The sequence below is a fragment of the Bufo gargarizans genome, chromosome 1 (assembly GCF_014858855.1).
Source record: "Bufo gargarizans isolate SCDJY-AF-19 chromosome 1, ASM1485885v1, whole genome shotgun sequence".
In the NCBI taxonomy this organism is placed as follows: domain Eukaryota; kingdom Metazoa; phylum Chordata; class Amphibia; order Anura; family Bufonidae; genus Bufo; species Bufo gargarizans.
Genome location: NC_058080.1, coordinates 672,379,095 through 672,402,597, shown reverse-complemented (window position 1 = coordinate 672,402,597; position 23,503 = coordinate 672,379,095). Strand labels below are relative to the sequence as shown.

The following is a 23,503-nucleotide window of genomic DNA, read 5'->3' as shown; positions in this document are numbered from 1 at the left end:
TGGAGGAGGAGGTGTGATGGTGTGGGGGTGCTGTGCTGGTGACACTGTTGGGGATTTATTCAAAATTGAAGGCATACTGAACCAGCATGGCTACCACAGCATCTTGCAGCGGCATGCAGTTCCATCCAGTTTGCGTTTAGTTAGACCATCATTTTTTTTTTTCAACAGGTTTTCAACAGGACAATGACCCCAAACACACCTCCAGGCTGTGTAAGAGCTATTTGACCATGAAGGAGAGTGATGGGGTGCTGTGCCAGATGACCTGGCCTCCACAGTCACCGGACCTTAACCCAATCAAGATGGTTTGGGGTGAGCTGGACCGCAGAGTGAAGGCAAAAGGGCCAACAAGTGCTAAGCATCTCTGGGAACTCCTTCAAGACTGTTGGAAGACCATTTCAGATGACTACCTCTTGAAGCTCATCAAGAGAATGCCAAGAGTGTGCAAAGCAGTAATCAAAGCAAAAGGTGGCTACTTTGAAGAACCTAGAATATGACATATTTTCAGTTGTTTCACACTTTTTTGTTATGTATATAATTCTACATGTGTTAATTCATAGTTTTGATGCCTTCAGTGTGAATCTACAATTTTCATAGTCATGAAAATAAAGAAAACTCTTTGAATGAGAAGGTGTGTCCAAACTTTTGGTCTGTACTGTATATGTGTGCGCAAACATCCACAATATCCCAGGTCTTTACCAGACTTCTTCTGTCCAGAGCCCTAGTAACAAATCCGAGTTTTGTCTAAGTGAGCGCATGTGTGAAAACACAGTAAGGCTCCATTCACACGTCCGTATAGTGGGTCCGCATCCGTTCCGCAATTTGCGGTGAGGACACATTTATTCTCTATGGGGACGGAATGGATGCGGAGAGCACACTATGTGCTCTCCGCATCCGCATTTCCGGAGTGTGCTCCCAAACTTCCGGTCTTCGGCTCCGGAAAAAAATAGAACTTGTCCTATTCTTGTCCACAATTGAGGACAAGAATAGGCATTTCTATGGGGGTGGCCAGGGCTGGCCTACGGGGCGCCCGACGGCACCGACAGAAGGGAGGCCTTCTCTCACCTCCTAGCAGCACCCTTACTACTTTATAGACACCCTGCCTGTATCACAACTTGCACACTCCTCATACGAGATTCAAATCCCAGGCATAGTCATCTGTATTGCCGTGCTCAGTAGAGGGAGAGATGTGTCTGCTGGGATTTGAACCCACGACCTTCTGTAGCAAAGGCAAAGCACTTACCCACACAGCTTAGACATTGACTGAGAAAATATGACAGTAGGCTCTGTTATAGCTGTTATAGCCAGTGTACATCTATACACATGACAGCTGCCCCAGCACACCCAGCTCTGCTACATCTATACACATGACAGCTGCCGCAACACACCTAGCACTGCTATATCTCTATATGACAGCTGGGGCAGCTGTCATGTGTATGGATGTACACTAGCTATCAAAGCTATAAATGAGTCTACAGTAGAAGTCTCATATTTTTTCAGTCAGTTGCTATGCAGCTCTTATAGCTGTGTGGTTAAGTGCCTTGCCTCTGATACAGAAGGTTGTGGGTTTGAGTCCCAGCAGAAACTTTTCTGAAATACACAAGCACTGACTCCATATATGGACATACAGCGCGGGACACAGGCCGGAAAAGGCTGCATCGCATCGCTGACGTGGAGGTAAGTGTTTTTTTTTTTAAATACCCGACTGTTACTGCCACATGGGGGGAGCGTGAGGCACTTGATACTGGCACATGGGGGGAGGGGGGTTGGCACCTGATACTGGCACATGGGGGGGGTTGGCACTATGATACTGGCACATGGGGGGAAGGAGAGAGGCACTTGATACTGGCACATGGGCACATGGGGGGGTTGGCACTATGATACTGGCACATGGGGGTGGGTGGGAAGGAGAGAAGCACTTGATACTGGCACATTGGGAGGAGGGAGATGGCACTATGATACACGGGCACATGGGGGGAAGGAGAAAGGCACTTGATACTTGCACATGGGGGGCTGGCACTATGATACTGGCACATAGGGGGTGGGAAGGAGAGAGGCACTTGATACTGGCACATTGGGAGGGGGGAGATGGCACTATGATACTAGCACATGGGTGGGTGGGAAGGAGAGAGGCACTGGATACTGGCACATTGGGAGGGGGGAGATGGCACTATGATACTGGCACATGGGTGGGTGGGAAGGAGAGAGGCACTTGATACTGGCACATTGGGAGGAGGTAGATGGCACTATGATACTGGCACGTGGGTGGGAAGGAGAGAGGCACTTGATACTGGCACATTGGGAGGGTGAGATGGCACTATGATACTGGCACATATGGGGGGTGGGAAGGAGAGAGGCACTTAATACTGGCACATTGGGGGGAGATGGCACTATGATACTGGCACATTGGGGGTGGGTGGAAAGTAGAGAGGCACTTGATACTGGCACATTGGGGGGGAGATGGCACTATGATACTGGCACATGGGGGGGAGGGGGGAGGCACTTGATACTGGCACTTTTTGGGAGGGAGATGGCACGATGATACTGGGACATGTGGGGGGGGGAGAGAGGCCCTTGATACTGGCACTTTTGGGGGGGTGGCACTATGATACTGGGAGATGTGGTGGGGGAGGAGAGAGGCACTTGATACTGGCACTTTTGGGGGGGGGGTGGCACTATGATACTGGGACATGTGGTGGGGGGAGGAGAGAGGCACTTGATACTGGCACATGGGGGGTTGGCACGATGATACTGGCACATGGGGGGTGGGAAGGAGAGATGGCACTATGATACTGGCACTTTGGGGGGGGCGAGATGGCACTATGATACTGGGACATGGGGGGGGTGGGAAGGAGAGAGGCACTTAATACTGGCACATTGGGGGGAGATGGCACTATGATACTGGCACATTGGGGGTGGGTGGAAAGGAGAGAGGCACTTGATACTGGCACATTGGGGGGGGAGATGGCACTATGATACTGGCACATGGGGGGGAGGGGGGAGGCACTTGATACTGGCACTTTTTGGGAGGGAGATGGCACGATGATACTGGGACATGTGGGGGGGGGGAGAGAGGCCCTTGATACTGGCACTTTTGGGGGGGTGGCACTATGATACTGGGAGATGTGGTGGGGGAGGAGAGAGGCACTTGATACTGGCACTTTTGGGGGGGGGTGGCACTATGATACTGGGACATGTGGTGGGGGGAGGAGAGAGGCACTTGATACTGGCACATGGGGGGTTGGCACGATGATACTGGCACATGGGGGGTGGGAAGGAGAGATGGCACTATGATACTGGCACTTTGGGGGGGGCGAGATGGCACTATGATACTGGGACATGGGGGGGGAGAGAGGCACTTGATACTGGCACATGATGGGGGGGCATTATGGGGGTCCCTTTTTACTGGCACATTATAAGGCCCTTGATCATACCCAGTGTCACCTTTGCCCAGTCCCCTGCCCCCCTTAATCATACCCAGTGTCACCCATAGCAGTCCCCTGCCCCTTAATCATGCCCAGTGTCGCCCTTATCCAGTCCCCTGCCCCCTTAATCATACCCAGTGTCTGTCACCCTTAATTTAAGGGGGGCAGGGGACTGGGTAAGGGTGACACTGGGTATGATTAAGCAGGGCAGGGGACTGGGTAAAGGTGACAGGGTATAATTAAGGTGGGCAGGGGACTGGGCAGAGGTGACAGGGTATGATTAAGGGGGGCAGGAGACTGGCTATGGGTGACACTGCGTATGATTGTACTTGTTTGCACTTGCACTTAAATTATCTGTAATAAAAAAAAAAAATGTTTGTTACAAAGATTGTTTTCCTCTTTGTGTATGGCGCCACAAGATTCGTTCGCACAGGGCGCCTGAACACCTAAGGCCAGCCCTGGGGGTGGCGGCTGGGTGTATTGTGGATCTGCAATCCACTACGGACGTCTGAATGGAGCCTTAGGCTATGCCCGTATTGCGGTCTGTGTGCACCCCACATCACAGATGTGGACCCATTCACTTAAACTACACGGAAGCACTATGGAACGCTTCCGTGGTGTTTCTCTCCATGCCTCCGCACCGCAAAAAAATAGAACAGCAGTAAATGTCCCACAAAATCACAGTGGGCCATGCCTAAAGTTCCCACCCCTTGCCTAGGGACCTGGAACATTTCCTCTGTAGTGGGAACGCACCCAACATGGAACATCTCCGAGGTTATAGCTACATGTCTGGAGTCGTCTGCGGCAGCTGCCCAGGTGTTACCCGTGCATTGGGGACCGCAAGTCGCGGCCCCCAATGCTCGAAACAGCCAAGCAACGGCCGTGTGCATGAGGCCTAAATGTCCCACAAAATCACAGTGAGCCATGCCTAAAGTTCCCGTCCGTAGGCACCTGGAACCTTTTCTCTATAGTGCAAACGCACCCGACATGGAACATCTCCGGGGTAAGGCTATGTGTGTGAAAAGTAAGTCTCTGGACTTGATAATCCAGAAATATTCTGGAGTTTAGGTGTGAAAACAGCTCTAAACGAGTCAGAACAAAGCACCATAGGAGTAGGTTCACACATAGGTTTTTTTCCTTGCAGTTTTCTAAGATGTGGTAAAATTTACCCAAGGAGGGGAAATTGAATGAAATAAAAGACGCAGTAGTCACCTGGTAAACCCCACTGCCGTCCCAGTGCACTAATGCTTTGTTTAGTATAGCGATGACATCACATTGACCATTGCGGCCATCACTGACCTCAGCTGGACTCCATTTCCCCTTGTCAAGGTGGGTTCACACATAGGTTTTTTTCTAGAGTCTGTCTGAAATTTTGTGTTTTTAGTGGCAGTAAAACTGCCACCTCAAGATGTTATTTGAAGGTCTATGGGAAATGTGAAACACAGGACACAGAAGTGTTTTTGCTTCTGGAGTTTTTGTTTATTAGGTGGTATTTTTGTCTTTCTGGCTTCCTTTTAACCTATTGAAAAACTCCACTGTACATGTTGTCACTTTAAAGGCCCAAAGCTAATGTCTGCGATTGGCCATAAGGCCGATAGCAGACAACCCTTTAGATGCCATGGTCATCTGAGTGGTGAAAATCCTGAAAGCAGCTTGCTCCCGTGCCTGCAGCAGCCTCCCCCAGATGAGATCGGGGAAGCTGTTATACGCTAGTGATAGGCCAAAGTGTTCTTAAGGCTCTGATGCCTATCACTAGTATATATCACTAGTATATTCCAATAAAGGCCTGCAGGTGGCAGCACTGGAATACACTAAGTGTTGTGTTCTGTGATGGATATTTATCCATAAGGGCTCATGCACACGAACGTATTTTCTTTCTGCGTCCGTTTCGGGGTTTTGTGCGGACCGTGTGCAGAACCATTGATTTCAATAAAAGTTACTCCATGTGCATTCCGTTTCCGTATGTCCACATGTCCGTTCCACAAAACATAGAACATGTCTTATTATTGTCCGCATAACGGACAAGGTTAAGACTATTCTTTTAGGGGCCAACTGTTCCGTTCCACAAAATACGGAATGCACACGGACGTCATCCATATTTTTTGCAGATCCGTAATACATACGGTCATGTGCATGAGCCCTAATACAATTTGGACAAGTTCAAATCACCTCCTTTCTTCCCCAAAATTAACAATTAAAAATGCCAGTACTATTAAAATATAAAAATATTTAATCCATACGGCGAACAGTGTTAAAGAAATCAAAAAAATCTAAATGGCCAATTCACCATTTTTTGTCAATTCACCTCCCCCCAAATTTTGAGTAAAAAGGTAATTTAAAAAAGTCTTACACACCCCAAAATGGTATCAATTAAAAGTACAGATAGAACCACAAAGAAATTAGCCCTCACACAGCTCCATAGACATAAAAAAGTTATAGGGGTTAAGCCCCATTCACTTCTATAGGGCTGTGCAGATGAGCGGTGATTTTCACGCATCACTTGTGCGTTGCGTGAAAATCGCAGCATGTTCTATATTCTGCGTTTTTTACGCAACGCCGGCCCCATAGAAATGAGTGGGGATGCATGAAAATCGCAAGCAAGTGCGGATGCGGTGCGATGCTCACGCATGGTTGCTAGGAGATGATGTTAGTAAATTGATAAAAGTCAGTTTACTGTATTATTTTCCCTTCTAACATGGTTATAAAGGAGAATAATGGAATTCTTAATACAGAATGCTTACTAAAATGTGGCTTGAGGGGTTAAAAAAAAAATTAAATAAAAAATTAACTCACCTCATGCTCTTGTTCTCGCAGCCGGCATGTCTTCTTTCTTCTTCTTTCAGGACCTGCCAAATGAATAGAACACCTAACCCAAACCCGAACTTCAGTGAAGAAGTCCGGGTTCGGGTCTGGGTACCACATTCAGTTTTTTCTCACGCGCGTGCAAAACGCATTGCAATCGCGCGGAAAAAACTGAACATCGGAAAGCAATCGCAGTCAAAACTGACTGAAATTGCGTGCCAAATTCCCGCAATGCTCATGCGATGCATCCGGAGCAAATCCGGAACGCCCGTGTAAAAGAAGCCTTACAATAAAAATTTAAAAATGTTTTTTTTACAAAGTTTTTATTTTTTCAGCATTGAAACACAAGAAAAACGATACAAATGTGGTATCGTTGTAATCGTACTGACCTGGAGAATGAAGTGAACTGTAGCAGAATTGTGTTTTTTTTCCAATTCCGCCCCATATTTTTGTTGCAGAACGGACATATGGAAACGGAATGCACACTGAGCTGCAAAACACGAATCCGCAAAAAATACGGATGACGACCATGTGCATTCCGTATTTTGCAGAACAGAACAGCTGGCCTCTAATAGAACAGTCCTATCCTTGTCCGTTACGCGGGCAATAGTAGGACATGTTCTATTTTTTTGCAGAAAGGACATACGGAAACGAAAATCACACTGAGTAACTTTTTTTTTGTGGACCCATTGAAATGAATGGTTCTGCATACGGCCTGCAAAAGAATTAAAATGAAAATACGTTTATGTGCATGAGCCCTAAGGCTGAGTTCACATCACTGTTATTTTTCTGTTCTTCTATCTGTCAGAAGAACAGAAAAATAAAGAATAAAAAAAAACCTGTAAAAAACGGATTCATTATGCTCATTTTGCATGTTTGAGTCATTTCTGTGTGAGAGCCGTTATTTTAGACGGAAAAAAGTATGTCAGCTCCAGATGTTAGTTGAGTCTATGAGAAACATCAAATGTAGGACACTTTTTTATTTTCTTGGTACCGGAATTTCTTTAATTATACAACGATTCAAGGTCTCTGGCATTTGCTTAAAAATACATGATGTTGATGCTTTTGCCCTTTTATCGCCTTCTTTATAGGGAATACAACAGCAGGGAAAAAAGTTTATGCAGTTGTTTTGAAAAAATAGTAACTAAAAAATACCATAAAAACTGCTTGCAGCATATAAAAAAAGTGATCAACTTCATGTGTGTCGGGGGCCTGAGGGGATGTTCACACAAGCAAAATTCTTGCACGAAAAATCTAAAGAAAATTTAGCCTGTGGAAACCTGTGGCCACCTGCTGTGGTCTCAGCGCTGGTGTTGAAAAACCATAGCAAGATTGGATAGGATGCTTCTAGTGCCTCCCACTGAAAACAATAGGAGGCAGATTTTAGGCATTTTCTTCTCTGATTATGGCCTCATGCACACGACCGTTGTGTGCATCCGCGTCCGTTCCGTCATTTTTCACAGTTTAGCGGAGGTCCCATTGATTTCTATGGAGCTGTGAAAAAAAAACTGATAGTCGTCAATTTTTTCTCCGCATCCGTGATTCCAATCCGTCAAAAAAATATAACCTGTCCTATTCTTGTCAGTGGAAAACGAAGGACGGACCCATTCAAGTCAATGGGTCCGTCAAAAAAAACGGATGCACAACTGGTATGTCATCCATGTCCGTTTTTTTCTACAAGACCTTGGTGCAATAAAATTACACTTTTCATTAGGCCTCATGCACACGACCGTTGTTGTGTTCCGTGTCCGTTGTACCGTTTTCCGTGGTTTTCTGCGGACCCATTGACTTTCAATGGGTCCGTGGAAAATTCGGAAAATGCACCGTTTGTCATCCGCGTCCGTGATCCGTGTTTCCAATCCGTGAAAAAAATATGACCTGTCCTATTTTTTTCACGGACAACGGTTCGCGGACCCATTCAAGTCAATGGGTCCGTGAAAAAACACGGAGGCACACAAGATTGTCATCCGTGTCTGTGATCCGTGTCAGTTTTTTTTCCTATCATTTGCAAGGCAAACTTGACTTTTTCTTCTATTTCCTTCATGTCTGGTGATCCTCCGAAAATCAAGGAAGACACACGGAAACAAAAACGGAAACGGATCACGGAACAACGGAACCCCGTTTTGCGGGCCGTGAAAAAATACTGTTGTGTACATAAGGCCTTAACCTTCCTTTTTTTTTCCCCCTGTCAGACAAAAAAAAAAAAAAAGAAGCAAGGAAACACAACTGAAGCAAAATCGGCCACTGAAGCCAAACCACTGACAGTTGTGTGCATGAGGCCTATGGAGCAGTTTCAGTATAATAAAAATCCATATGAACTAAAACTTTAAAGTGCGGCCACATGTGTAGGTTTTTTACAGTTTTTTAAAGCCAAACGTTAATCATAGAATAAGAAAATTACTGAGACCAGATACAGCTTCTCTGTCCATTATATAAAATTAAATTTAATTAAATTTAATTAAAAAAATAAAATAAAATCAGCTATAAATTGCTGCAGCTGCTAATTATTGAGCTCTCAGCCAATCAGCTGCCAGTGTCCAGGATTAAAACCCCCAGCAGCAGCCGTGCAGTCAGCAGGTTGTGTGCACTGAGTCTGGTCAGAAACAGCAAGCATGGAATTTGTGATGACAAGGGTAAGTGGAGGGGGTTCTCCAAAATGTCTAGGGCCAAGTTGGACAGTCCTGACTTGTGGTCCTTGGATTGCTGCTGTGGGTCCTGACTTCAGCGGGATACGAGGGTGAAGGTTTGGTGCATGCATGTGTGACGCAGTGATGGCCTTGTGCTCCTCTGTAGGCATTTATGGCACTTAGGAAGTACAGACATGAGGCTGCACCACTGAAACTATTCAGAAGTTCACTAAGTGACTTGGCTGCTTATTTTTCTTTACTATGGGCCTGAGCTGCTTTCTGTAACCATCAACACATGGGCAGAACATCCATGGCAGCACTAATTGTAGTGGTATATCAGTAACTAGGGGCTCATGCACATGGCTGCATGTTTGGTCTGTATCTGATCTTTATTTTTATTTTTTTGTGGTTCAGATGTGGCCAGCAAAAAAAACTTGTCTGTTTTGCAGTCTAGGCTAAGGCATCTCTAGAGTCTAAAAATGGTGGCTGTGATCCTCCAATTTGTGGACAGTGAAAAAACGTGTATTGTTGTGTATGAGGCTTTCCTATCCTTTTCAACTGAATGTCTGCAGACTATAATACTATTCTGCTTAATAACATGGAATTTTTTTTTATGGTACATGGAGGGAAGCTAGTTAGTAACATGTCAGTATTTGTGGTGCATATTGCAGTATGTGGGTTCTTTGTGCTGACCCTTCCCTACATTTTCTATGCTTGTTTTAGGCATGACAAATGTGAGCTGCTGTGGATCCACTGCAGTTCTGTAGAGGCCAGCGCCTGTATGTATCTTCAGTGGATCCAGCGCAGGGGCTGGAGACCAGGCCGACCCTGTAGGTGATATACGTGTAGACCTGCACCAGACTTATTGTAGGGGCTCAGACTGGAAGATAAATCTGGTGCAGGGGTTTCCCCCCCGACTCTATCAACTATTGGTTGGCTTACTCTGAGGACTTTATGCCAGAAGTGTGGCTGTTTTGGTACAAATCTTGCCGTTCTTCTAAAGCTCCCCTGTCACCTTTTCAGGTAAGTTGCAGTGTGGCTACCCCAGGTGTGACACTAACAAACCTTGGCCTATCTTATTTCTTCCCTAATGTTAGTTTTGCAACAGCTGGAGAACCCCAAGTTGGCGATCACTGCTCTAATGTATTGTTGCTGTCTGCCCAATGCAAGTATCTCTACACAGGAAAAGCAGGATCCTGCATGGACCTTCACTATTATCTTGCACTGTGACTGGAGCAGGAGGCACCGCTTCTTTCAAGCTGTAGTGGCCATGCAGGACTCCTGTGGCTCAGCATCCCTTCAATAAGCTGCAGTAACACAGTCCGGCCACTAGACTCTGAACGGCGCTGTGCTTCCTGCTCCATTCCGTGTTGGTTCCAGTGGCGGAGGCTGCAGGGAACAGCAGACTGGTGGGAGCGCTGGATGTCGGACCCTCACCGATTAGGTATCAATGACCCATCCTGAGGACAATATCGGGAGCCTGGAACACAGCATTAAAGCTGTATTGCCTTGCGTGTCCACTGCACAGCCATGTGAAGGCTACTTCTCTGCTGTAACTAACTACTTTCTGGCTTAATGTTTCCAGAGCATGCGTATCAATGCTGACAATATGGATATTGCTGGGAAGAAGGCAGTTCCCAGACCACGGCCAAGAAATGCACTTGGAGACATTGGAAACCGCATGAGAACTAAAATGGCTGAGAAGATGGTAAGTATAGTGTCCCTGATCATGCTAAATCTGCGCTTTTTTTTTTTTTTTAAGGAGTTCTCCGGGAGCTTATATTGATCCTTGGGATAGGTAATGTCAGATTGGGGGTTTGACACCCCCCCCCCCCCCCTCTGTTAGAGGCCAGCACACTGCGGCCCCTTCCTAAGCCATGTCACATGGCCTAGTTGACACTCAGCCCCATTCAATACTAGGCACAGCTGCTATGACATGTGGTCCTGTGCTAGGAAAGCTGCCTGGAGCTGGCTCCCTGAAACAGCTGATTGGGGGTGCTGGCTGGGACCCCCCCCCGTGAAGTGATAATGATGACCTATCCTGAGGATGGCTCATTAGCAATTCGTGTTTACAGTAACTCCTTTAAAGGCTATGGACATTTTTGAGATCTACTCATTATTTTTAGGCTGAACATTTTTCACTTGGTCTTTATTAAAAACTTCCATTTAGTTCTTTCCTCTACAGCAGGCATGTCCAAACTGCGGCCCTCCAGCTGTTGCAAAACTACAACTCCCAGCATGCCATAATAGCTGTAAGCTATCCAGGCATGCTGGGAGTTGTAGTTTTGCAATAGCTAGAGGGCTGCAGTTTGGACATGTCTGCTCTACAGACTTCACTGAGCGCATCTGCAGACTATTGCTTCACTCTCCTTGGTGACTCCCTTTCCAAACAGCTCTATTTAAAGTATATTTGGAGCTTGTGCACCTAAGACTGACTATTTGCTCCATAGCAGCAGTCACTGAATGGAAAAGATTCAAATATGATATTGTGTCTTTGTGGTAACTCTGCACTGTATATCTTCATTATAGGAAGTTAAGGTTGTGGAGAAGGCCATCAAACCTGCCCCAGGCACTGAAGATGTTCCTAAGGAAGAAAAGCTGGTAGCTATCTTTACAATGGCCACCTTCCAGTGTGACCAGACTAATTCCATGAATGTCTTGTGAGAAGCCTAGATTTAAGGGCAGGTCAGCCAGTTCTATAGGTATACATGTGCGCTTGACTGCTGACAACATCTGTGTTGGTCCAATGTTCATATGTGGCAGCATTGCTGAGAGAAATTGCATTTTTAATGTGTGCAAATGAGCCACAGGGGTGTTGCCATTACACCTAGTCTCGCCCTCTTCACTTAGACTTTGGGAGATGTCAGGGCCAAGTGTGAGGTGGTCATTGCCTGGCCCTGTCAATGTGCAGTTGCAGTGAAGGAGCTCCTGAGGATAAATCGGTGATGTGCAGGTAAATCCATGTGACTGCTGGAGCCAAGTGCTGTCGTCAGCAGTTGCGTGCTGTAGACGCCCTTCACTGCTACAGCCTTGCATACAAACAGAAGGAGGTCTTGCAGCACAGGAAATGGCAGGAGTATATAATTTCTCTAAAGCCTCTCAACATCCTAGATTTTTGTTGTCAGAAATGCTGGCAAGAATGCAGTCCATGAGGAATCCATATTGGATATCTGTTTCTGGTGTAGAATGATGGTGGATCTGGGCTGCAGAAGGCCCTGTCCACTTTATCTTAATCCCACCTTCTCTTTGGAATGGTGGCATAACTTTGAAAGTCATATAAATGTATAGTGGCTCTCTTGGGTTTCTGGACCTAAATGCAGTTATCAGACTGCCCCAGTCTAATTCTAAAGAAATGTATATCAAATGTACTAACAGGCACTCAATCACTAGAAAAAATTGCAATGCGTATTTAAAAACTATATAGACAATACACCTAAGATATTATGTTTTCCTGTCCAGCTCGGCATAGGCTGCAGGTGTTTCTATGGCTGGGGAGGAACTCATCCTATCAAATAAACACTGTTGGTAAATCCAGAAGGAAATTGCATCTATTTCATCCAGTAGGTATGATCACTCAACATAGTCCTTTTTATAAAGGGAAAATCAATGTTAAATATAAATACCACCAATTTTTTTTGTTCCTTTTCACTTCCTAATTGACCATGATTTAATAAAAAAATAATTTGAATCAAATATGTCTAGGTAGATTGATCATACGATCGTTCGCATTACAAATTTAACTATCATTTAGTTCATGACTCAATGCACATAATTGCTATTAGAGAAACAGTCCAACTTATTTCATGAAACAATGGACATGATTAGTATAAAAGCTTGATCCAGATATAACTGATCAGTATTTGTATTGTGTACACAATATGTTCCTTAAATCTAAATTGTATAAATGGCCACTTGATCTGTCATTACCGCTATACTTGGTACAGTATGCTTCGGATCTTTACAAGGTTTCACTACTAGGTTCCTTAGTATGATGCAGATTTGTGAAGGAACCTAACCTTTGAAACCTTGTAAAGATCTAACTCATTTAGGGAACAGAGTGCTGTAGTCTAGATGAAACAAAACAGTCCAACCACGTGGGATGCCGAACAAGGGTACGCATCGGCAGTGGTACGGGTAGTCAAGAGTGGAATACCGCTCAAGCGAAAGACCCACTCCGGAGAAACCGACAATGTGGTAACATTTTATCTTCTATAACGAGGAACAGTATACAAAGCATAGTGGTAATGACAGATCAAGTCACTATTTATATTGAATAAGGAACATATGTACACTATGAATACTGATCAGTTATATCCAGATCAAGCTATCTGAATATATTAACCATCACGTACATTGTTTCACGAATGAAATTGGACTTTCTTCTACTAGCCATTATGTGCATGGATTCTTTTCTCTAACAACCGTGTGCATTGATTCATAAACTAAATGATTGGTTATACTATTCACATTATGAAGAATATAACAATCTACTTGCACATAATTGAATAAAAATGTTATTTAATATAATCATAGTCATCAATTAGGAAGTGAAATGGAATCATGAAGTGTATTTAACTATTGTACATCGCTTTATAAAGGACTTCTTTGTTGGGTGATTATACCTACTTGATGCAGTAGGAGTATATGCAACTTCCTTCTGGTTTTACAAATAGTGTGTATATTTGATAGGATGGGTTCCTGTCCTTCCCAGCCATAGCAACACACCTGCTGCCTATTCTGAGTTGGACAGGGAAACTTGGTCTTGGGTGTATTGTCTATAGTTTTAACTAAATATGTTTTACTTTTTAAAATATAAAAATTAAAAGTAACAAATGTTTGCACAGAAGAGGCATGCAGCAAAAATGACTTAAATAAGCCAAGTAATTGCACTGCTAGAACTCCAGAATCCTATGTCGGACCATGATACCAGTGTCTTAAGAATTGGTGCTTCTCACTTGGCAGTTTGAATGTGGTTTGCCTATGACTTGTAAACACTTGCTCCTGTTATCAGCAGAGCTCTCCAAGCCCCATGGAAATATCTGGGGCCTCTCCTATGGAGGAGCAGAACCAGGCTTTCTCAGAGGCACCTCTTGAAGTGAAGGATGTAGATGAAGAGGACTTTGAGAACCCCATGCTCTGTGCTGACTACGTGAAAGACATCTACTGCTATCTCATGGACTTGGAGGTGGGGGCTGAGTGGAACTGGATAATCGGAACTAATATTGCTGCTCTAAAACTTGGTGTAACAAACTTTTCAGACCCAAACCCTGGTCCTGTTTTGAAAGTTACTAAAGGGGTTTATCAAGGAGCTAAAGATTTCCCTTATTCCTTATGTCCCTTAGATTTTCTTACCCTATCTGCCCCATGTTAACACAGTTAATCTCGCTCAGTACAGTCTGGAAGCTGGTGGTTTCAATTGCTGAAGTCACAACCTAGCATCTGACCACTGGCCCTGAACTCCCTCAGTGCTGGCTCTTCACTTGAAGAGGTTCACTTGCAGCCAAGGGAGATTCTTCCCTTGAAGTGGCTCTCCATACAAGACAAAGCCAGTGCTCTCCAATCATGTCTGTGCATTTCAGGCATCAGTTCTGACATCCCAGCAGGACCAGCACCCTTGCTGTAATGTACATCATGGACATTATGCCACTAACTGATGGCTGTCATGTCTTAAGAACTGAATGAGTAGAGTAAGGGGGCTTTACTGGAGGTCTTAGTAGTGCCTGGGTTACAAGCTTGTCTGATGCATGCTGTACAGACCACATAGATGTAATTGTGGAGGACTGGCTCTGCTTTTTGTGGAAGGCTAATGCTAGCCCACTGCAAATGATCTTCATCTAATGGCATCACTGGGGTGTAACAACCTCTTCAAGTGGAGATGAGGCTACTGAACTTCCAGCCTGTACTGAGTAAGTGAACTAAAATATATATATTTTTTTTAAACCTATCAGTTTGAGAGGGAATCGGTGCTCAAAGTAACACCATGGCCTTCTGTCTGCTCACCAAGCACAGTGACATCACACAACCTAGGAGAAGGCTACTGTGCACCAGTGCCTTAGGTGATATGCCAGGTTCCCAGGTGTCAGACCCCCCCCCCCCCCCCCCCCACCCACCAATCAGACACTGACCTAGAGCAGTGGTGCAAACTTATTGCATGGGTGCCAATGGCAGCACTTGGAGCTCTGTGGGCACCTGCACCCTGAATAAGACTGACATACCAGTATGACTTAGACTTGCCATTCATTGGCACAGGCAGCACACTGAATGTATAGGGAAGCTATTGTAGCTAAGTGATAAAGTACTACAGTTCAGTATATCTTCCATGTATTCAGGTTAAATTGCAGTGTTGTCACTTTGCAATAAATAAGTGGGTTTTGGGTTGCTGTTTGGTCTGTAAAAGGTTCACAATCGCTGACCTAGTAGGTAGGTCATTAAAAATTACACTTGGAAACAACCCTAACTCCATGTATTCGTAAATATAAGGTACACTTCCACATGCAAACAGAATGTGTCGGCAGATAAGGACCATTTGGCCAATTAGTCTGACCAATATACTCTATTTAGTAGTATTTGATTATGGAGATGCAGACAGATGGACACTTATTCTAAATGTGACTTCCCCTCAGTTGTACATTACATGCCCAGTGGTGGCACCATCTCTGCAATTTTTTTCAGTCTTCATGTACTTGCTGTTAGAATAGTGCTTGGCATCTTACTTCTTGCCATCAGCTCAGTGTATATTATATCTATTTATTTTTTCCCCTTCCCAGGCTAGACAAGCAATAAAGCCAAATTATCTTCAGGGACAAGAGATCACTGGTAACATGAGGACCATCCTGATTGACTGGCTGGTGCAGGTCCACATGCGGTTTAAACTGCTGCAGGAGACACTGTTTATGACGGTCTCTATTCTGGATCGCTTCCTGCAGGTAAGCACTGTCATGAATAGTCCACAGGACATGCCAGGGTAACCCAAAGCTCCTTTGTCCACTGTAAAATCCCACCTACTGTAAATGTTTAATACTGGTGTTTGTACCCTCGGGCACCACAGACACTTATACTCTAGCTTAACTGCAGGCCCGGGCCAACAATAGGCACTGTACAGAACCTGTAAAAATGCCATCTAAAGTCCTCTTTAGCCACAATATCGTATCCCAGCTGATGTGATACATTGTTGCAGAATTACTCTTATGTAACTGTACAGTAATCAGCAATGCTTCTCCTGTAGGAGAATCCTGTGCCAAAGAAGCTTTTGCAGCTGGCTGGAGTGACTGCAATGTTCATTGCCTGTAAATATGAAGAAATTTATGTGCCAGAAATCGGTGACTTTGCATTTGTGACTGATCACACCTACACAAAGGCACAGATCAGAAACATGGAGATGCAGATCCTAAGGGTGCTAAATTTTGACATTGGAAAACCCTTACCTCTGCACTTCTTGAGGAGAGCATCAAAGATTGGTGAGGTAAGTGTTTAACTACTAATGTTCAGGTGTGTCATGTCTTACAACAGATTGGGCCAAAAATTGGCATGCTCTGGGTTTAACTTCCAACCCTGCCAGGTGACTTCTACCATAGCTCTTGGCTTTTTTTTTTCTTCATATAAAAAGCTAGGCATGTAGATAGCCTGGTGCCAACTGTATGGGTGAAAACATCTCAACTGGCAGTCGGATTAGACATTACATGAAGGGCTCCATCTTTAGTGTTCAGAAATGGCTTCTAACTAGTGTTTGTTTCCCTCTAGGTGGAAGCTCCACTGCACAATTTGGCTAAGTATCTGATAGAGTTGGCTATGCTGGACTACGACATTGTTCACTATCCACCATCACATGTGGCAGCTGCGGCTTTCCATCTATCCCAGAAGGTTCTAGATGGTGGTGAATGGGTAAGCTGAATGCTCTAATGACTTCTAGGTTGAGGACTGTCAGTGAGCTACCTCCATTCTATGAACAGAAGGCTGCTTGCATTGCCACTCTACCTGTATAATACTGCAACATTATGGTCTAATATTCCATACTCTGTAGCTCCTGGTCTAATGCTAAAAAAAATCTTTTCATAATGGCAGTCTATGCTGCTTGTGATATAGTCCATGTAACTAGTTGTTCTTCCTCAACAGACTCCAACTCTACAGCACTACATGGTCTATACAGAAAGTTCTTTGGTCCCAGTCATGGAACATCTGGCAAAGAATGTTCTGAAAGTCAACAGAGGACTTACAAAGTTTATGGTAAGTGTCTGCATGTATGTGCTCATGCTGTTGCGTTGACTGACTGTCTGTCATCTTGCCACTGAATGTCCTGTGAAGTTTAAGATTCACAGGACATTCGGTGATAAATTAAAATCATTGCTGCTATAAACTCTCATACTACAGGGCAAATGATGAGATGCCCTTAGTGAGTTGCGCACTCTTCTCAAACAACCTCATTCCTGTAGGGTGAGGGCACCAGCTCTCAAAGGGTAAGGATGCTGACTAGACATGGTTGCTCTGTGCATATTGTATCATATCGGAGCCTTGGACATCTGAGCATGGAATGTTTCTGCAACCCTCATTAGGATAAAGATGGCACTGACCTTTTACACCATTGACTTTACATGTATTATCTTGCAGTCTGTCAGAGACAAATATGCCAGAAGTCATCAGATGAGGATCAGCTGTCTACCACAACTTAACTCGACGATCATGGTGAACTTGGCCAAGAATGTCTCATAACTATAGTAAATTGGCCTCTGCTATAAAGTAATGCTCTTCACTGTATTAATGCTCTTAACATTTTAAATAAACTTTTTTTATGATTTTAAAATGTCTTGTGGCTGTAATTGCATTGGGCTTACATATGTAAGTTTTAATTAAAGTAGGGTTCCTTTCTGGCTGAGCAGGAGACTCATAAATAAGCAGTTTAACACATACACTAGAAGTGTTGTAGTTCTGATTCTGGCAAAAAAATTGCTATCTTGTTCATTATACTGTATGGACAACTTTGCAGTACAGATTCATTGACTTCAATGCATCTGTCATCTGCAAGATGCAGCTGAAGATGGGACATGCCTATCTTTTGCAGTAGACACGGGAGCCCTTCAAGCTTGCTGTGCTCGCCTTTCATGTTTTGATGGCCTTGTATTCCTCAGGCACAATTCCATTATGAGATCTTGCACGTGTGCATTAATCTCAAATTCCTCCCCAACCCCACCTTCATATATCGGGCTTCAGCAGGTGCCAACTTGGGCATTGCAGGCTACCTCCTGGCAGAGCATCACCTCGTCCATAAAAGCAGCATCCACACTGAAGTCATGTACACTATAGCGGGGATCAATATGCAGGCGCTAAGTGTGCGCTGCCAGATTAGAAGACTGAATTGTGCCTGAAGGAAAGGCCAATTGATGCAAACGGGTGGAATGAGGGCACAGCAAGCTTCAAGACTAACTTGCATGGGAATTTGTTTTAACAGCACTTATGTCCACTAGATGTCATGCTTCTAATTGTCCAAGGATCAGCTGTAAGATAATGCTGGGGGTTTTATGGGCCATTTTGATGACTTGTTCCAGCTAATCAGTTAAAATGGCAGATTAGAAGCAAGCCATCTAGAAAAAAAATTTGACTACAAACTTTTTCCAAAGTTTTTGTGCCTTTGCTGTAAGGCTCTGCTCATTCCTCCTCATACTAAGGACTTGTGCAACATGGACGTTACCCTGCTGTGCCTGTATTGCATTATATATGGACACCAGCAGTGTGCACACTGTAGTATGAATACTGACCCATTAACTCAAATGGGTCTGGGAGATGCGGTGCAGAACAGGCACCGATCAGAAGCACTAGAGCACTGTCCGTGCACGCACTACTTTTGTGAATGGGTCCTGCCTATGGCAGCCCTACAGTCAGTGCATTGCAGACTGCAATTTAAAGCCTGTAGCTTGGGCCAGCACACGTTTGTGCATGAGCCCTAATTCTGCTCATGGGGCTTTGTTAAGAATTGGTTGGAGGATGTCTCCTCGTTAGGCTTTGTATTATACCTTGTGACTAAGTTTTTTGGATGATATCTTGGAAAAGGCAGGAGATAAAGTTTCACTTTCTAGCTCATTTCATAGGAGACTTACAGGGGCAGACTGGCCATACTCTACAGGGAAATTTCCTGGTGGGCCAATTCCCACGGGGGCACCTAAGCCTCACCGCTGGTGGCCAGGTACATAATCTGATGCTCTTGGCATTAATGTTAGCATCAGGTACTTATGCACCTGACCAACAGCTGTAGGTGCCCTCCTGAACTCAACTGTTTCACCATCCTCAGGACAGTGGTAGAATACTGTTGCAAGAGCAGCAGTATTTTGTGCTGCACTGTAGTATATATTTGGTTCTGCTGGGTTTTTGCTACACTAAAGCTGTCAATGTGGACCTGCCTACAACATAGGTTTTTTGTCTTCAGATTGTATACGGAACAATTCACTTCAATGGGTCCACAAAAAACAAGTTATTCCAGGTGTTCAGTTTCCGTTCTGCCAAAAAAGTAATTGTCCGCATTACGGACAAGGATAGTACAGTTCTATCATGGGGGCAGCTGTTTCATTCTGCAGAATGCATACAGACATCATCAGTATTTTGAGGAGCGCAAAATATCTATGGTTTTGTGTATGAGGCCTAAGTGTCGGATCTGATTCGGGGAAATCCAAATGATGCCAGGGTAGTAGGAAGATAAACTTCCTCCTAGCCTGGAGACAAATGTCCAACAGTTCATGGATTCTAGATTCCTTGGCCCCTGGCCCATTATATATGGGGGGCCCTCTCAGCCCCTGGCCCATTATATGGGGTGCACTATGGGGACATTAGCTCAACTGGGGACATTACAAGGGGGTATTTTGTGCACTGTCTATTATAAGGAGCATTTTTTCTACTGGGGGGCATTATGGTGGTCTTTATTACTCGAGCCCCCTAGTAGCAGCACCAGCCTCTCCCTGCTCTGCTATCCCTCTGCCTCGTCTCCAAATCCTTATTATGAAATTTTTCTCATTAGGATAAAACGCAACATCAGCTCCGCCGAGCCCCCGGCCAAGTGTTGAAGTGGTGTCCGAGATCCCCAAGGGTCAAGACAAGTAACTAAGTTTTCATATGAAATATGTTTGTTGTACACATAGCCTACACTGTGCCACACAATATACAGTTTCTTCTGCAAAGTCATCAAGTGTCATGGGGGGGACACAGAGCAGCGCCTAGCGGGGAGGAGAATACACAGATGCAAAACTGTATCAGCCAGAAAATGACACTTTTGGCATTATACCAAAAATTAAATTTTCGGCAGCCGATATGTCGGAGCATCCCTAGTTTATTTTGTTTTCCTGTGTTGTAATTTACATGACTGACTAAAGTGGCAAGGGGGGGTCAGGAGGAGGCAGGGGAAATGGGAAAGCAGGAGGGGGGGCTCAGTGGGCCTCTGGGTGTTACTTGCCCCCTGGGCCAAAAGTTGCCAGTCAGCCCCTAGGTGTGACCACCCTTTTCCTTTAAAACTGCATCAGTTCTTCTAGGTACATTTGCACACAGTTTAAGGAACTCGGCATGGAGGTTGTTCCAAACAACTTTGAGAGCTAACTGCATATCTTCTGTGGATATAGGCTTGCCAAAATCCTTATGTCTCCTAATGTAATCCAAGGTAGACTTGCTAATGTTGATCAGGGCTCTGTGGGGGCCTTATCACTTCCAGGACTCCTTGTTCTTCTTTACACTGAAGATGGTTCTTAATGACATTGGCTGTATGTTTGAGGAGGTTATCTTGCTGCAGAATACATTTGGAGCCAATCCCCCTCCCTGATGGTATTGCACAATGCAGAAGTATCTGCCTGCATTGAGAACACCATTAATACTGACCAAATCCCCAACTCAATTTGCAGAAATTCACCCCAAGCTTTCAATGAACCGCCACCATGCTTCATTATTGCCTGTAGACACATTATTTACTCCCCAGCCAAAGTCAGGATTGGAGCCTCCACAGACATAAGGTATAAGGGAAAGATCTGCACCTGGTTTTGGCTCACAATCACTGACCAAAACACACGTGATGAAACTCTGATCTAAAAACTTTTCATTCATATTTATGGCTGGTTTTGCAGTGTCATATGAGAACATAGATCTATCTGTGTAACCCATCTGAGCTCCCACAATGCACTGTTCTGGTAAAAGGATCAAACAAGATCTAGCTTCACGCTTTTCAGTCTGAAAAGCAAATAGAACATAATTATCAATCAGTACAAGAAAAGAAAATCCACATAATTAGGAAGTGAGTTTTTTATGTAGACCTAGGCTGTGATGTTGTAAAATATCATTCATGAGCGCTGTGTGGCCATAATATTGACTTTAGACAGAGGTGAAGGCTGGTTTAGACCATTTTCTGATGTCTTTGGTAATCTATCACATTCTTAATGGTCACTTACAGGGAGTGCAGAATTATTAGGCAAATTAGTATTTTGACCTCATCATCCTCTTTATGCATGTTGTCTGTCTTCAAGCTGTATAGGCTCGAAAGCCTACTACCAATTAAGCATATTAGGTGATGTGCATCTCTGTAATGAGAAGGGGTGTGGTCTAATGACATCAACACCCTATATCAGGTGTGCATAATTATTAGGCAACTTCCTTTCCTTTGGCAAAATGGGTCAAAAGAAGGACTTGACAGGCTCAGAAAAGTCAAAAATAGTGAGATATCTTGCAGAGGGATGCAGCACTCTTAAAATTGCAAAGCTTCTGAAGCGTGATCATCGAACAATCAAGCGTTTCATTCAAAATAGTCAACAGGGTCGCAAGAAGCGTGTGGAAAAACCAAGGCGCAAAATAACTGCCCATGAACTGAGGAAAGTCAAGCGTGCAGCTGCCAAGATGCCACTTGCCACCAGTTTGGCCATATTTCAGAGCTGCAACATCACTGGAGTGCCCAAAAGCACAAGGTGTGCAATACTCAGAGACATGGCCAAGGTAAGAAAGGCTGAAAGACGGCCACCACTGAACAAGACACACAAGCTGAAACGTCAAGACTGGGCCAAGAAAAATCTCAAGACTGATTTTTCTAAGGTTTTATGGACTGATGAAATGAGTGAGTCTTGATGGGCCCATGGCTGGATTGATAAAGGGCAGAGAGCTCCAGTCCGACTCAGACGCCAGCAAGGTGGAGGTGGAGTACTGGTTTGGGCTGGTATCATCAAAGATGAGCTTGTGGGGCCTTTTCGGGTTGAGGATGGAGTCAAGCTCAACTGCCAGTTTCTGGAAGACACCTTCTTCAAGCAGTGGTACAGGAAGAAGTCTGCATCCTTCAAGAAAAACATGATTTTCATGCAGGACAATGCTCCATCACACGCGTCCAAGTACTCCACAGCGTGGCTGGCAAAGGGTATAAAAGAAGAAAATCTAATGACATGGCCTCCTTGTTCACCTTATCTGAACCCCATTGAGAACCTGTGGTCCATCATCAAATGTGAGATTTACAAGGAGGGAAAACAGTACACCGTGTAGAGGTATACTGTGCATGGTGGGGCACAGTGTAGAGGTATACTGTGCATGGTGGGGCACAGTGTAGAGGTATACTGTGCATGGTGGGGCACAGTGTAGAGGTATACTGTGCATGGTGGGGCACAGTGTAGAGGTATACTGTGCATGGTGGGGCACAGTGTAGAGGTATACTGTGCATCGTGGGGCACAGTGTAGGCTATATGTGTATAACATAAACATATTTCATATGAAAACTTACAATTACTTGGCTTGGCCCTTGGGGATCTCGGAAACCACTTCAACACTTTGGCCGGGGCTCGGCGGAGCTGATGTTGTGTTTTATCCTAATGAGAAATATTTCATAATAAGGATTTGGAGAAGAGGCAGAGGGATAGCAGAGCAGGGAGAGGCTGGTGCTGCTACTAGGGGGTCATACCATGGGGGATCAATAAAGCCCACCATAATCTCCCCCAGTAGAAATAATTCTTCTTATAATGTGACAGTGCAAAAAAATACCCCCTTGTAATGCCCCCCAGTTGAGCTAATGTCCCCATAGTGCCCCCATAATGTCCCAGTATAAAAAAAACGATATAGTGCCCCCAGTAAATTCCCCCATAGTGCTCATCTCCCCCTTCCTGCTAGTGCCCCCCATAATGTACCAGTATAAAATGCCCCATATATAGTGTCCCAGTAGATGCCCTCAGTGTCCGGCCTAGTGTCCCCATAGATGCCCCAATATCAATTGCTTCTCTCCTCCCCCCCCCCCCCCATGTCCCAGTATCATAGTGCCATCTCTCCCCCCCCAATGTCCCAGTATCATAGTGCCATCTCCCACCCCAAAACTGCCAGTATCAAGTGCCTCTCTCCTCTCCCCCCATGTGCCAGTATCATAGTGCCAAACCCCCGATGTGCCAGTATCAAGTGACTCTCTCCCCCCATGTGCCAGTATCAAGTGACTCTCTCCCCCCATGTGCCAGTATCATAGTGCCCCTTCCCCTCCCCCATGTGCCAGTATCAGGTGCCTCTCTCCTCCCCCCCATGTGCCAGTATCATAGTGCCACCTCCCCCCCCCCCCAAAAGTGCTAGTATCAAGTGCCTCTCTCCTTCCCACCCCCCATGTGCCAGTATCATAGTGCCAACCCCACCCATGTTCCAGTATCAAGTGCCAAATCCCCATGTGCCAGTATCAAGAGC

At 44.9% G+C, this 23,503-nt stretch overlaps 1 protein-coding gene across 1 annotated transcript; it reads left to right on the top strand.

Annotated features, from left to right (window-relative positions):
- Positions 1–8,836: 8,836 nt before the first annotated feature.
- CCNB1 (cyclin B1) lies at positions 8,837–17,557 on the top strand. Its single transcript, XM_044283125.1, has 9 exons — positions 8,837–8,857; positions 10,437–10,559; positions 11,381–11,452; positions 13,863–14,036; positions 15,619–15,777; positions 16,077–16,313; positions 16,592–16,732; positions 16,964–17,074; positions 17,456–17,557. Exons 1-9 carry the CDS (start codon positions 8,837–8,839, stop codon positions 17,555–17,557), a joined length of 1,140 nt encoding a protein of 379 aa, XP_044139060.1.
- Positions 17,558–23,503: the final 5,946 nt, after the last annotated feature.